Source organism: Mastacembelus armatus, chromosome 7, assembly GCF_900324485.2.
Source record: "Mastacembelus armatus chromosome 7, fMasArm1.2, whole genome shotgun sequence".
Lineage (NCBI taxonomy): Eukaryota > Metazoa > Chordata > Actinopteri > Synbranchiformes > Mastacembelidae > Mastacembelus > Mastacembelus armatus.
Window position 1 is genome coordinate 230,383 of NC_046639.1, and position 14,164 is coordinate 244,546.

The 14,164-nt window shown below is 41.6% G+C and overlaps 2 protein-coding genes across 5 annotated transcripts; both read left to right on the plus strand.

The window, feature by feature from the left end:
- Nucleotides 1–930: 930 nt before the first annotated feature.
- On the plus strand, nucleotides 931–9,276 carry LOC113145489 (rho GTPase-activating protein 4-like). Of its 4 annotated transcripts, none has more exons than XM_026332276.1 (23): nucleotides 931–1,065; nucleotides 1,300–1,345; nucleotides 2,672–2,764; nucleotides 2,986–3,157; nucleotides 3,278–3,440; nucleotides 3,669–3,731; nucleotides 3,832–3,957; nucleotides 4,044–4,172; nucleotides 4,411–4,632; nucleotides 4,723–4,824; nucleotides 5,275–5,448; nucleotides 5,575–5,659; nucleotides 5,865–5,892; nucleotides 5,977–6,076; nucleotides 6,186–6,246; nucleotides 6,611–6,688; nucleotides 6,790–6,918; nucleotides 7,032–7,137; nucleotides 7,597–7,833; nucleotides 7,910–7,965; nucleotides 8,057–8,282; nucleotides 8,366–8,408; nucleotides 8,695–8,871. In XM_026332276.1, the coding sequence occupies exons 3-23, from the start codon at nucleotides 2,698–2,700 to the stop codon at nucleotides 8,869–8,871; spliced, it is 2,544 nt and encodes an 847-aa protein (XP_026188061.1). In that variant the 5' UTR covers nucleotides 931–1,065; nucleotides 1,300–1,345; nucleotides 2,672–2,697. The 4 variants fall into 4 exon arrangements, with proteins under 4 accessions (XP_026188061.1, XP_026188058.1, XP_026188060.1 ...); XM_026332273.1 differs by having other exon boundaries at nucleotides 2,675–2,764; XM_026332275.2 differs by lacking the exon at nucleotides 931–1,065 and having other exon boundaries at nucleotides 1,148–1,345; nucleotides 2,675–2,764; nucleotides 8,695–9,276.
- Nucleotides 9,277–9,976: 700 nt separating this feature from the next.
- ssr4 (signal sequence receptor, delta) lies at nucleotides 9,977–13,734 on the plus strand. Its single transcript, XM_026333521.2, has 6 exons — nucleotides 9,977–10,158; nucleotides 10,332–10,450; nucleotides 10,527–10,601; nucleotides 11,692–11,781; nucleotides 11,905–11,970; nucleotides 13,121–13,734. The coding sequence occupies exons 1-6, from the start codon at nucleotides 10,110–10,112 to the stop codon at nucleotides 13,223–13,225; spliced, it is 504 nt and encodes a 167-aa protein (XP_026189306.1). The 5' UTR covers nucleotides 9,977–10,109; the 3' UTR covers nucleotides 13,226–13,734.
- Nucleotides 13,735–14,164: the final 430 nt, after the last annotated feature.

Consider the following 14,164-nt stretch of genomic DNA (forward strand, 5'->3'; position numbering starts at 1 on the left):
TTGATGAAATGTCTGTATTTAGTTAAACAGTTAATTATGAACTCATTGTGAAGAGTAACTACAATGATCCCATAAAGACAGCTGGGAAAAGGTTATTGTTGAATTTACAGTGACTGATATTCTGTTGCACATTAGGTATGACAGCTCCATAAAAAAATTTCCTATTAGCAGTCAGCCTGTGAAGGATTTGAAATTTTCTCACTTTGGCAATTTGTGGTGATGACATAAAAAAGGCAGTGCAGAAGAGAAACTTGCACACTATTACCACACATCTGAACTATTTGTAAAAACATTCTGCACCAGTTTTCACATTTTTCAGTAAATAAAAACCAAGAATATCAGAATAATGATAATGCTATAATATTTGGCTTTGCTAAGAGTAAAGGACACACCACTCAAAAGTCTTCCCACAGTCAATGTCTGACTTCTGTACTTGATCTCTTGCTTTTGCTAAAAGATGTAGATATATGTGTTGCTTTAAAATGAAAAGTCATAATCAAACCAAGTACAATACATGAAGACTCAATAGACCTACTTTGATGAAAGTGTTCTTTGGCGTACTTGCAGAAACATGTATGTTCATTTGATTATGCAACATCATCCTACTGTCTGTTAGAGGAAGGAAAAAGGAGTGAGAGAGAAGTGCATGACAGATAACAGCAAACTATGCACACTGACCTTTCAGTAAGTTAAGCTGTTTGTCAGATTTTTTTTGTTGTCTTGTTTTTGGCCATATATTATTTATATGTAGTGAAAATAATTTTTTAAGTGTAATACACCTTTATCATTTTTGGTAAATATATTTTCGGGTTACTAGCCACATGCTCCAAATTTGAAACTCTGTTATATGTAATCAGATTATGGGCTCATTTTTGTACCAAAATATGCCTGGGTGTTTAGGGCTTTTTCTTCTACAACCGAACTCCACAGCAGCTGATTTCACTTAGTAGTAACCTGTGAGGAGGGACTTACCAGTGACAGCAGCTGGTGTTTGATTGGACTGAAAACCTGCTGTGGAGTACAGGAGGCAACATAGAAGAGAGAGGAAGGACTCGGCTAGAAAAGGTTTTCACTTGTTACATTTGCACAATCACACACTGATGTCTGAAACTGAATGTGTGAGTGAGAAAGAGATGGGTGTGAAAGAGAGAGCAGCAGAGCAGTGGTGTATGTGTGAGCACTTGAGGGAAAGAGAGAGAGTCAGATAAGTTCCACTCCACCCACAATCACCCGTGTCCAACATGAGGGGGTGGTGAAACAGTTGCGAGCTTACTGTTGTATTAACACTCATTTTTTTAGTTGCCTCAGACTGCAGAAGAGACTAGTCAAGACTGCTCCTCATCAGGTAGGGATCTCTTTTTTGACTATATTAAACTTTTGTTGATATTCATCTACTTACCTGTCTCATTAGAGCAGGGCTGTTTGCCAGTTCATGTCTGATAAATGTGTTTTGTAATGTAAAGTTGCTGTTTGTGAGTTTATTCTTTGTTGTTTCTGTTATGTTTTCTTCAGCTACAGCGTTAACCCTCAGGCCCTGAACGTTGCCTAGCTCAGACAGCATGTGTTGGGTCTTGTGTAAACGTGCAACAGAAAAACCAGATGCATTAAGGGTTAGCTTTAACAATGCACCAGATTGTGACGACCAGAGATGGTGATTCACTGCTGATCACACAGAGAAAGAATTAAAGGGCTAATGGAAAAGGAAGACGTATGCTGGAAAAATTCTTTGTACAGTGTGTGTCAGATTTGCTGTAATGTAGCAGAATTATTTCAACAGGTCAGTTGGTAAATGTTGGAAAAAAGTGGAAAGTACACGTTTCAGTTGAACAGAATGCTGATGAGGGATGTTTGGTCTTTGAAAAACGGGAAGTTGGAAGTGGGTGATATAGAGAATGTGTACAAAGGGTTATGATACAGCAAGAAAACACTCTTCCTCATTCTGAAGTATAATAAATGACCCAATAAAAAAGGCTTATAAGCATCAAAGATTTAGTTGTTGATTCTTAGTTTACTAAAGGCCTGTCAAATGATCATGTGTTTAAATGTTTGTCATACACTGAGTCAGTTTTTATAGAAAACAGACCACAGATGTTACATCGTGGTGTTGGTTTCTGACACATAATGTGATAAAAATGGCAAGAAATGAAAACGGGTTTTCAATAAGGATTGAATTGGTAGGATTTTCTGCTGTTTGCTGCTTTATTGTTCAAAGTGCAGAATATGCTTTGAGCGTATGAATCCTAAACTGCTATTAGTAAAACCACCTGTAGTCTTCAGCACAAGATTGTCGTTCTTCCCTATTTTTAGGGCAGCTGAAATGTTGGTAGAGCTATTTTTGCACCCCATGCAATTCTGCGGGGTGAATGTTGCAGCTGGCAGCACATGCCAACTAGTTTCCTAGTTGTCTGCCGTTCAGCAGAGTACAGCCGAGGGTGACCAGTTTGAAGCAATGTGCTACAGTAAGATGAGCATGCTCTTCTTTGCTCTTTGTTTGGAAGGAAGTTGGTCTGATGTGTGGAGTAGGTTTTTAAGCACCAAGTGTGTGAAAGTTTGTAGAGAGGCATGCTACGATGCAGCAGTGGGTCGTAGGTCCTTGATTTTTTTAAGGGTTTTACTAGCCAAGCACAGCTGATATTTTATTTTACATCAAAAATTTTGTCTTCCTTTTAAGCAGAATTCCACCCAGTTGGAGCAACAATGACTTCCCATGTGAAACTCCGGAAGGAGAAAGTCGGTGTGGTGGACTACGATACACAAATCAAAGGCAAATTAATTACTTTTTATCTGTACTGGTCTAACAATCTGTCTTCCTTTAACGGATCCCATTCTGACTGTGATCATGTTTTCTTTCTATGGCAGTAAAAAAAAACAAAAAAAAAACGTGTAAATTCATTCCTCACACCCTGCTGGCTTTCAGAATGAGTCATATTCTTTCATGTGTTTGTTTCTCATCTTTTTTTCTCCCCTTCTGCCTTCTTGTTTCAGAGGTGCGTTTCCAGCTTGTAGACCAACTGAAGGTGTTGGACTTGCAACTTGAGCAGAAGAGCCAGCAGCTGCAGGACCTGACAGACTACCTGCGGCGACGGGGTGAGATTGAAAGCGAGTACGCCCGCTCTCTAGACAAGCTTGCAGAAAGGTTCAGTTCCAGGACTAAGAGGTAATGACAATCCTGACTTAGACACCAAACATAATATACTAAATAAACTGACAGTTCTTTTGAGAATACTGCATGTGTCTTACAAAGAGCTTGTTGCTGTGTTTTCCATTTTCCTCTCAGAAAGGACCCCAGCAGTCACTCAGTAGCACAAGTCTGGCTAACTCTGCTGTCCCACACCCGCCAGGAAAGCAGGGACCACAACAGACTGAGTGAGTGCTGCAACAACTTTCTCATCCAGCCCCTCTCACATTGTCTGGAGTACACACAACGCCTTGCCAAGAAGGTACAGATACAAGTACTGATCGACCAAAGCATATAAAGCCTTTCCTTTTGTATTTAGGACTAATCTGTATGTGCAGAATGTAATTGACATGCTCCTAGGATAATACTACTTTCTTTATATCCCTTTCTCTCCTGTATCTCTCTTTCCTTCTGGACACTAAAAATATATTGTCTCACTGTGCTATGGTCTCTCACCTTGTGGTATTTTGTCCCTGCACCACATTTCCAGAGTAAAGATATCTGTGTTCAACTACAAGACGGACTACTTAAGGTTACCACAGAGCTACAAACTGTAAGTGACAAACAGCCACCCAAAACATTTTCCAATTTCTAAACAAACAAAAGTAAGCATCGCTGTGTGTGTGTGTGTGTGTGTCTGTGTGTGCGCGCAGGCATGGCGGACATACTACCAATATCACTCAGATTATGTGTGCGCAGAGGGGAAGCTGAAGGAGGCAGAGAAACAAGAAGAAAAGCAGAAGCAGAGTGCTAAAAAACTGGAGAGGCTGATAGAAAAAGTAAATGCTTTTTGTTGTAGTATTGTGTGCTTACATTTCAATTAAGTGACTTTTTAAATTTCTCACTGATAATGTATGTTCTACAGAGACAATGCAAGGTCCAAGAGATTTACCTAAAGTGCAGCAAGTCCAGAAATGACTACCTCCTGAATTTAGCTGCAGCCAATGCCTCCATGAATAAGTACTACCTCCAAGACATCTCTTCTCTCATCGACGTGAGTTCACACCCTGATCTATATCACCTATACAACCATATACATAAATCCAGTCTTTTACTCCCACTACTGGGGCCTTTCTGTGATATTTTGTCAGCTTTTCAATTTTAAACTCTCACTGCATCAAACTTTCAAAACCCCAGAAGTCAGTGTGAGATGGGACCTAAAATATTATTTTTAAAGATGATATGAAAACATACAGAACAGGTAGTATTGTATTTGTCAATGTGTCCCTCAGTGTGCAGATGTAGGATACCACATCTCTTTGAGTCGGGTAATGCAAGCCTACCTATCCAGTCGGTGGCGGTCCCAGCAGAACCTGAGCACTGGGCTGCAGCAACTTCAAGAGGTTGTTTCTGGACTGGACCAGAGACAGGACAGAGACACTCTGCTGCAGAACCACTATAACACCTTTTCTATGCCCCTTCGTTTCCCCTTCCAGCCCCATGAAGGAGATCAGGTGTGTATTTTTTTGGAATAATTTGTATGCTTTTTCCAGTGGCCTATTCAGCCCTTTGGCATCATTTCCAGACTCTCTCGTGTGTCTCAGGTTTCTGAAGTCAGTGCAGATTGTGAGATGAGATGTGAGCTGGAGATCCGATTCAAACAGATACAGGCCAGACTGAAAGCAGTCACCCAGGAAGCCGAGGAGGTACAGCGAATCACAATGACCTTTTACCTGTTCACTAACGCATTTCTTTGGGTTTACTGTGTTCACCAGTGCTGCCTTCAAATTCACCATCGGAGTCCCAGGCAGTTCCTTCAGTAAATTTATAAACACAATTTAATTACAAGTCCAGATAGACCAAATCTCCTTTTGTATTTTTTACACATGGCTAAAATGTAATTCTGTTTTTTCTCATAGGCATTTGAACTGCACTCACATTATTAGGTCATCTCAGATTCTGACATCATACATCACCATTATGGTAATTTGTACCAGAGTGAGGATGTAGTTGAAATCAACCAAGGTCTGACCTGAGTAATACAACACGGCCATCAACATCATCTGCTTCATCTGTGCTGTCATGTTAATTGTGATGGGAATAAATAACTACAGTATTGCCAAACAATAATATTCTTCGTTGTCACTGTGATATAGGCCGGTCAGAGCATGTCAGCGGCCCAGTCCTCCTTGCTGGAGAGCATCGGTGATGATGACCTGGAGCTCGGCAGTGATTCGTCTCAGGATGGCAGCACTGAAAACCTGACAGTTAAGCCTAGTGTGGCCAAACGGAGAGCCAGCATGCAAGAAATAGAAAACGTTTACTTCACTGTGAGTCTATTTTGATAGGCGTTATGTTCATAAGTGTGGTTTTGGTTTAGGTTTTGGTTAACAAATGGAATGTCAGTGGCAGACTGTGACATCATGTCTCTAAATGAGATGTGATTTGTTTTACAGAAAGTAAAAGAGTACCTCGTTGGCAGTTCCCTGGCATCAAAACTGGAAGCCAAACATGACCTGCTTAAAGTAGCTGTGGAAAAAGGTGTCACTTCTGCATTTCTCAGATAATACTATAAAGCAAAGTGCTAATCTAAAGTGTCATTTGAGTCCATTGTGCATTATTATTGTCCCATACAGTTCTTCTTTTTTCTTTTTTTTTTTGTTTGTTTAAACCAGCATTAAATTTTAATTTGTATTTCTCCTTTCAGGCTGGTTGTTAATCTTATTCTAATTATTTTTCTTACTAGCTGAAGCATCAAATGGACATATTCCTAGGTAGGAATATTAAGATTAATATATAGAAAATGTGGCACTGTCTTCATATTATGGTACCTGGAGCTTTGTTATGTGTCTGTACAGACAAAATGGAAAGTCTATGCGTGTCAGGAAAAATCAGTCAAGTGCCAATTTGAAACACAACCACAAACTTTTCAGTGGAGACATGCTGTCCTTCATACAGGTAGCTACAGTCATCACTACACTCACCACTTTCTGACTATTGACTATCGTGCCATACCTTAGGAGGACTGTGTGATTGTCAAATTCATCACTGAATTTGTTTCATTTAGGGATCAGGACAACAAATCCCATTAGTTGTGGAAAGCTGTATTCGCTTTATCAACCTCCACGGTGAGTATTCAAGACAGAGCAGTGCATCTGCTGGTTCACAATTGTAGCTCTGAAGCAAATGTCATAGTGGCAAAACATTAAAGTACGACTTTAAGCCAGTGTTTAAAACAACCCCAACTTTTAGAGCACACGCGGTGTGCAGGTTAAAGCCCCAGTACCTGGCACTGACCTGACCAGGCAACAGCAGCAGGAAAGCAACACACTAACTGCACCAATATTTACAGCAATGGTCTAATTATTCTACCAAGAAAAACATTTGCCATCACTGTAGTTTTAAAGATGCTTTGACAATAAATAGTTTTTAAATAAATTCTTTTATTTAAAATCAAAACATTTATTATAACTAATAGTCTCTGTCCATTAGGTCTTCACCATGAAGGAATATTCAGAGTGCCAGGTTCTCAGATGGAGGTCAATAACCTGAGGGATGCATTTGAACGAGGTAGGCCTGTGTGTTTCTGTATGTACTAACCATTTCTTGTAGGTCCCCTTGCTGTGGAACATTAATAATCTGGGGCAGTGTGCTGTGGGCTTCCCCTGCAGGAGAGGACCCACTGGCTGAGCAGAGTTATGACCTGGACTCTGTAGCTGGAGTGCTGAAGCTCTACTTCAGAAGTCTGGAGAGCCCCCTCTTCCCCGCTGACAGCACCAGCCAGCTCCTGGAGCATGCCCGTAAGTGCATGTGTGCAAGTGGGTGTCTGTTCTGAAATGTCAAATTGGTGTTTTTTTTTTTGTTTTTTTTTTTGATGGCATACACTTATCTTTCTTTCCTCACCTTGTCTCAGAAATAAAGAATGAAGCAGAGAGAGCGGTGCAGCTTAAAGCAGTCATCTCTTCCTATCCCAAGCCTGTCATCATTGTCATGAGATACCTCTTCGCGTTCCTTTACCAGTGAGTATTGTAATTCTCTGCAGTTTTTATTATTCAGTACTGGAAAATACGAAAATTATTACAACAATCATTCATAGGAAATGAAATATTTTTACCAGTATGTTTATGGCGAGACAGAACTATGAGGGAAGACTGCCCTACTGATACTACACCTTAAGACCGCCTCAGGAAGGTGGCTTGACTGGACATTTTTAAAGACATTTGTGCAAAATAAATAGACTTCTAATAAATTTGTTTTGTCATAATGCGTACAGCAGTTACAGCAATTAGTCACTAATTTCATTAGGTGCAAAATGACAGCACAGATAGTAGGTGGTGACAGCGATAAGACACAGAAAACAACTGAAAATAGTTTAAATGCCAGAGAATTGTAACCAAAATGGATAATGTAATAAACTGAGCTAAGCTTTTGATATTTGATAGTTTTGTGAACACGTTTATAATTTTCTGTTTCTCCAGCGTGTCTCAGTACAGTGATGAGAACATGATGCAGCCTTACAACCTGGCTGTGTGTTTTGGCCCCAGCCTAGTTAGAGGGACTGAAGATGATGATGATGCCGCTGTTGTCACCCTGCAGCCTCAGATCAATGCCTTGGTGAAGAGCATCATCCTTCAGCATGAAAGCATCTTTCCTGGTCAGAATGAAGTACAAGGACCAGTGTATGAGACATGCATGACACTGGAACAGGATGACTGGTAAGAGAAAGATCATACACAACATATAACACGGATACAGTTTATGTTGGAATGATTGAGGGTGTTTTCTCGACAGTGAGCCTATCATTGAAGAAGGAGATGGGGAATCAGACTATACCCACAGCAAAGATGGTAAGCATGTGTGCTTTTTAGTTTGCCACTTCTTTAAGGCTGATAGTGTCTGGAAATTGAGTCAAACTGTTTAACAATGTGACATTTACAGAGATGGAAACAGGATTTCCAGCTGACAACAGCACCAGTTCAGTTGCAGCGGCAACACAGAAAAATGCGCAGCGTCCACGAGCTAACAGCAGCAGCTCCGTTGAGAAAAACAGGTCAACAGCTGGAGCTGCAGGGGGCCTTTCAGGAGGAAGGTTAATGCTTCAGATTCCTGTTGGGCCACAGTGCAGACCACGGCGTGTCCCCTCTCCCTGTTATATGCGGAGAGAGTGAGTACAAATGAATGTTGCAGTTTCAAATATTACTTGTCTGAGAAATTTGATGTTTTATGATCCCCCTGCCCTGCATACAGGTTCCAGGAATCTTCTGAAGATGTTGCTGTCCAAGTAGACAAGGTCTGTTTTTCTCATTTGAGTTTAAAAAAACATTGATTTATTTATTTTTACCACAAGTATCATACATGCTGTAATCTAACAAGTTGCTAATAAGCTGATGTTTGTCCAGATCAGGGGTGCCAAGAAAGCAACAATAGGAAAAGCACCAGCCAAAGCTTTTTCATCTTACAGCTTATCTATAAGGCTTTAGAAAATGATTTAACATTCCAATTGCAATTTAATACAGCAAACAAAGAGTTTTGTCCCTTTCCTCCCTGTTATCATCCTTGTTCATTTCATCTCACAGGAAGTGTGTCGGCAAATGGACTCTGTCTTTAGGGAGCTCCTCACACGGCAAACGCTGCAGGAGCCATCCTTCACCTCTTCCACTCCCTCCGCCCAAGCTCCCCAAAGGAAAGGGAAGCGAGATGGACGCAGGGGGAAAGCAGCAGGGATCTTCAAATCAGCAGATCCACTGGACTGAGAGCCGTAGCAGCAGTGGATGATATGTGATATGCACAAAAAAAGACAGAAGTTATAAATGAAAAATGAGATGTAGGGTGATGCGCTCCGACATTAGCTTTAGCACTAACCTGCATTCACCTTGCTCAGATTCCTGGCTTCTTTCCACAAGGTGGCTTCTTACTCAGAGACCCTTTCAGATCCCTAACAGATCCCTGTAGATTACTTAAAAGGCACATGTTTTATCACCATTACTATTGTGATTATTGTTAGGCAGGACATGCACATCTAAGCCTAAATCTACATATTACCATGCATACAGTCTTCAGTCAAAAGTTTAAAGCTGTGAAGAATTTTATATACTGATAATGGATGGCTTCTCTGTATATCTAGGCATCAGGCCAAATAAATATTTTGTGTATTCTCACTGTTTGTGCATTGGCATAAATCCTGAATGTCCCTTCAGGGATGAATAAAGGTTATCTTATCTTATGTAACACATTTATTTTACTTTAAGGTTAAAAGTTATGATAGAAAACTTATTTCAAATATTTCTTGATTATAATTTCTATTAATATGAAAAGAGAAATTATCAGAAGGATGTGAAGTGAAATTTCATACAATCCCAAAATGCAACACGTCAAGAGTGGTCATGATGCAAAATGCTGATTTGTAAGGGTCTCAGAATTTACTGCTAACAATTGACTCAACTAGTGCATATTATGTAGGGATAGTGAGTAAGTGAATGATGGAGTGTAAAGTCAAAAGTCCCGTTCAAGATATCTACAATGCATTTTTGACCAGTCAGACCTCCAGTTTCAAATATTTACAACTGAATTGTGGCTAGCAATAGTTTTACATATCCAAAAAGATATATTTTAAATGTGTTGGATTACAGAGATTTTTTATTTGGAATTATGACTAGTCAAAGGCCCATTAAAAATATCTGTAATTCGATGGACTAGTCAAAATGTAATTGTAGTTTTCCCCATTCAGGTCATTGAGCAGTTGTGTCCAGTCAGCATCTTAAATCATCATACCACAGATATATTTAATTTTTAATAATAAAACAACCTGCAATGTCTGTAACGGTGACGTGTCGTTTCCCACAATACTTTGCGACGCGACAGGCCACGTCATTGCAGCGCATGCGCAGAGGCGTAGCGGCGGTGAGTTGAGCTGGACTTTCAGTCGGTTCGGTTCAGCAGCCGGAGCTCAGGATCAGCCCAGACCCTCCCGAACAGTCTCTCACACGGAACAATGATCCGGATAGCCGCCTTCGTCGCCCTGCTGGTGGTCGCCTGCTCGGGTGAGTCAGCGGCGAAAGTGTTGGCGCTAATTAGCCTTAGCTCCGTTAGCTAGCGATGCTAATCATCGTGTCTGATCGATCAGTGGGTTATTGGTATCGGTAGAAACGGTATTAATGGTCAGATTAGGCATCGGTACCAGGTGCTGTAGCTGACCTCAGCCCTGCTCTTTCAGGAGAGAGCTGCACAGACCCGGTGATCGCTCCGTCGGCCTACACCACGTCGGACGCCGTCATCTCCTCCGAGTCCGTCTTCATCGTCGAGCTCAGCCTGACCTGCGCCAACGGAGCACAGGTAAGGTCCACCTGCGGACTCTCCGACACACTTTCCTGAGCCACCAGGTCACTGATGATTGTGTCGTCCTCTCTAGAGTGTGACCCTCTACGCCGATGTCAACGGGAGGCAGTTCCCTGTGACCAGAGGCCAAGATGTTGGCAAGTACCAGGTAGGACGGTGTGGACCTGTGCTGCTCACTGGGGTTTGGACCTGTTTGTACTTTATTTACATTTGAGCAGGTACCCCTGGTGTTGGCTTCTCTCCACTGGCTTCCAGTTTGTTTAGGGTTGATTTGAAGTTATTTAGTTTTTAAGGCCTTAAATGCTTCGGCTGTTTCCTACCTCATTACCCACCTAGATCTTCTAGGTCACTCCCTTCTAGAACAGCGGGAGGGAGGTGGACCCATGTTCCTAGAGGGCCCCTGTCCCTTCCCGGTGCTGATTACATGGATCAGGTGTGTTCAGTCATCACAACCTGGAAAATACCATCTCAGATGAGGGTGAAGGGGGGAAGACAAAATGAATTGGTACCTTCCAGCTTCTGATAGGCAGAACACACCTGATCCAGGTAATCGGCAGTGGGCAGGGTAGTGACCCTCAGTGCCCACCCCTGCTCTAGAGGTACCTAGGGCCGGATATAAGCACTGGGGTGACTCTGACCACTAAATATTACTTATTACAATGTTGTATTGTTTCTTGTTTTACACTTATTTTAATTGTTCTTTGCATATTTAATGATCTTATTAAGCCTGTAAAGTACTTTGGTCAACTGGATGTTTTTGTTAAAGTGCTATATAAATACATTAGATCAGATTTGAGAGTACATCTAAGTAGTTTTCTATTGCTTGCATAGTTCTCAGGTCAATCCACACACCTCGTCAGTCTGTCAGTGTATATTAAACCCATTGCTATTTGAGAATGACTTTCCTGTTTGCAGCTGACCTGCACGATGTGAGGAAAATCTGAAATGTGCGCAGTCACTGTTCAGAATACTCAGAGATATGGTATCACCGACAGACTGTAGCTGCTCAGATCAGTAAACAACTACACACACTCTTACTGTGGCATTCGGGCCTTTTAAGTTTAACATGCCGCCCCCTAACTCAACACACACACAAACTCACAGCCAAAAGAGGTAACACATTTGTTTTTGTCGTCATGACGCACACAGTCTTCCCATACGCCATAACCTACAGTCCTCTCTGTGTTGCATCGCTCACTGGTCATATTATATATCAAATATTTGTCTTCTTCCCTCAGGTGTCCTGGAGTCTTCCTCACAAACAGGCCAGCTCTGGAACGTACCAGGTCAAATTCTTTGATGAGGAGTCTTACAGTGCCCTGCGGAAGGTCAGCACATGATGTGTAGCTGATGAGCTCATAGTTTACGCCTCATTAACTGCTCTTGTTTTGCTCTATGCTGTCTTGTAAACGAAAGGCTGTTTAACCACGTGTGCGTCTAATTTTTTCCAGGCCCAGAGAAACAATGAAGATGTAGAAGCCATTCAGCCTCTGTTCTCTGTCAACATTGACCATAGGGTGAGTCTCCTACAAGCCCTCAGTTTGATTAGGGCCATTTGCCTAATAACATTGAGTTAACACTTGAATTAAAGCAGCTGTCTTATCATACATCACTGTTAATGGTGTGTATTATGATGGCTTATAGATAGATAGGTACTTTATTAATCCTGAAGGAAATGATATATACACACATCATTAAGATAAAAATAAATAAAAAGATCAAACAATAATCACAAGATAAAAACATCAATACGTTAAGTTATTAATTACACAAATTGGGGTCCATAAGATGCATATCCATTGAAGCACTGAGGACTAACAGTCTGCATGAACCCCCCTCCCCGTCCTCTCCTAGCAGTGGTGCTGTGCAGCCTGATGGCACGTGGAACAAAAGAGTTCCTGCGTCTCTGTTGAGCACTCCAGCGACAGTAGTCTGTCACTGAGAGAGCTCCTCTGGTAAGGGGGTGGCTGGTGTTCTCCAGGACCTCTCTAAGCCTAGACATGGTCCTCTGTTCTACCTCCATCTCCAGAGTCCAGTCTCAGTCCAAACGTGGAGCCAGCTCTTCTTATCAGCCCCTAGCATATCACTGCATTTAAAGGGACACTGGAGATGATGGACTGGAAGAACATGTACAGGAGCTTGGAGCAGATGTTAAAGGAAAGCTGTCTCCTCAGGAAGTACATCCTGCCCTGCTCCTTCCTGTAAACGTAGTCCAGATTGACCGAACAGTCCAGCTTACTGTCCAGGTGCAGACCCAGGTATCTGTACGAGTTGGCAACCTCAACCTCCATTCCCTCGGTCCAGTATCATCTCCTTTGTTTTGGAGATGTGCTGGAGCATATTTCTCTGACACTGTGCCACAAAGTCCTTCACCAGGCTCCTATACTCCCCTCCTCAACCTCCCTGATATATGGCTACTTGTGTAAAAGGTGTTGGCTTGAAGTGATGAACCCACAGAAAATTTTGAGTATCTTTTATCTCATGTTTTGGATTTTGCAGCCTGGTCTTTTACGGTTTTGGTTCAGTTTTACTTTTCTCATCAGCAGGCAGCTGTTTTCAGCTACTCGTACAACTCACTCTGCACTACCTAGGCGGTTGCAAACTGAGAAAGATCTTCGATTCTGACTTCTTGGTAAACCTGTACTGAACTTTCACCTCTCACCACAGGGTGCCTGGAGTGGCCCATGGGTGTCTACTGAAGTGGTGGCTGCCCTCATTGGTATCCTGGTCTACTACATGGCCTTCACTGCCAAGAGCACCATCCAAGCATAACTGAAACAATCACTTGAAATACTGGATTGTTAAAGACTGAATCCTGGTGAAATCCAGCTCAGTGATCCACCTTCCAGCTCAGTGGCAAGCCAGTAGGATTTTGCCACTTGATCTTCTTTGGGATGAGGAACATCAGTGGAAGTCTTTGTATTTTTTTTTCTTTTTCTTTTATCCAGACTGTGTCTGTGTACGATCAGTTTTATCAATGTGCAGATGAAATTGATCTGCCATAATGGATAGACTTTTTTTATAAGCCTTGATCACAAACAAAAGTACAGTATGTACTGTAATCAGACCTGCTTAGAGAAGTTGCTCCATCCAGACCAGATTATTCTTTGCCTTTCCATGTGGATAAACTGGCGTGAGTGGGACTTGTACAGATGTGCTAACAAAAACAAAAACAGTGAAAGGTCAAGCTTTCTATGCATATGAAATATCAGTTATGTGCTGGCCTGAACAGGCCTAATGTCTTTTCCAGTAAACTGAATAAATGGCTTGTTTTTCTTCCAGTCTAATGTCATAGTTCTTTAACTGACTGCCTATGGATATTTTCTTCTTAAAGACAAACTGAAGGATTCATGGTCTTTTATCCACAGCAGTGATGGTGCTTCTTTCTTTGATTGTCAGTGGTTAATTGATGGTTCTTTATTTAAACTCTTTCCAAATACTTATGTAATATAATAGTTAACAGAACCATAAAGAACAATCTGCTGCTGTGAAAATGTTCAGCTTGGAAATTGTGGCTGGACTCTGTGACATTAGAGCTATTTTTGTCTTCAGTAGAGAAACATGACTGTCCCACCGGCTTTGCTAGATAGTCAGGGTGAGGCGTCTATTTCAGAATACAGGCTCACTCAGGGAGCTGGTGTTCTGTTCTGCTGTCTGTTGTATACCAACAGTGAACATACTGCAGGTGTTAATTCAGTAAATAGTCAATAC

Bases quoted from the DNA above. Each gene is read 5' to 3' on its own strand.
- LOC113145489 (XM_026332276.1), top strand. From the start codon at position 2,698: ATGACTTCCCATGTGAAACTCCGGAAGGAGAAAGTCGGTGTGGTGGAC. The intron at 6,077-6,185 runs GTAGCTACAGTC...TGTTTCATTTAG, and splicing joins ACATGCTGTCCTTCATACAG to GGATCAGGACAACAAATCCC. The intron at 6,689-6,789 runs GTAGGCCTGTGT...CTTCCCCTGCAG, and splicing joins GAGGGATGCATTTGAACGAG to GAGAGGACCCACTGGCTGAG.
- ssr4 (XM_026333521.2), top strand. From the start codon at position 10,110: ATGATCCGGATAGCCGCCTTCGTCGCCCTGCTGGTGGTCGCCTGCTCG. The intron at 10,602-11,691 runs GTAGGACGGTGT...TTCTTCCCTCAG, and splicing joins AAGATGTTGGCAAGTACCAG to GTGTCCTGGAGTCTTCCTCA. The intron at 11,782-11,904 runs GTCAGCACATGA...AATTTTTTCCAG, and splicing joins CTTACAGTGCCCTGCGGAAG to GCCCAGAGAAACAATGAAGA.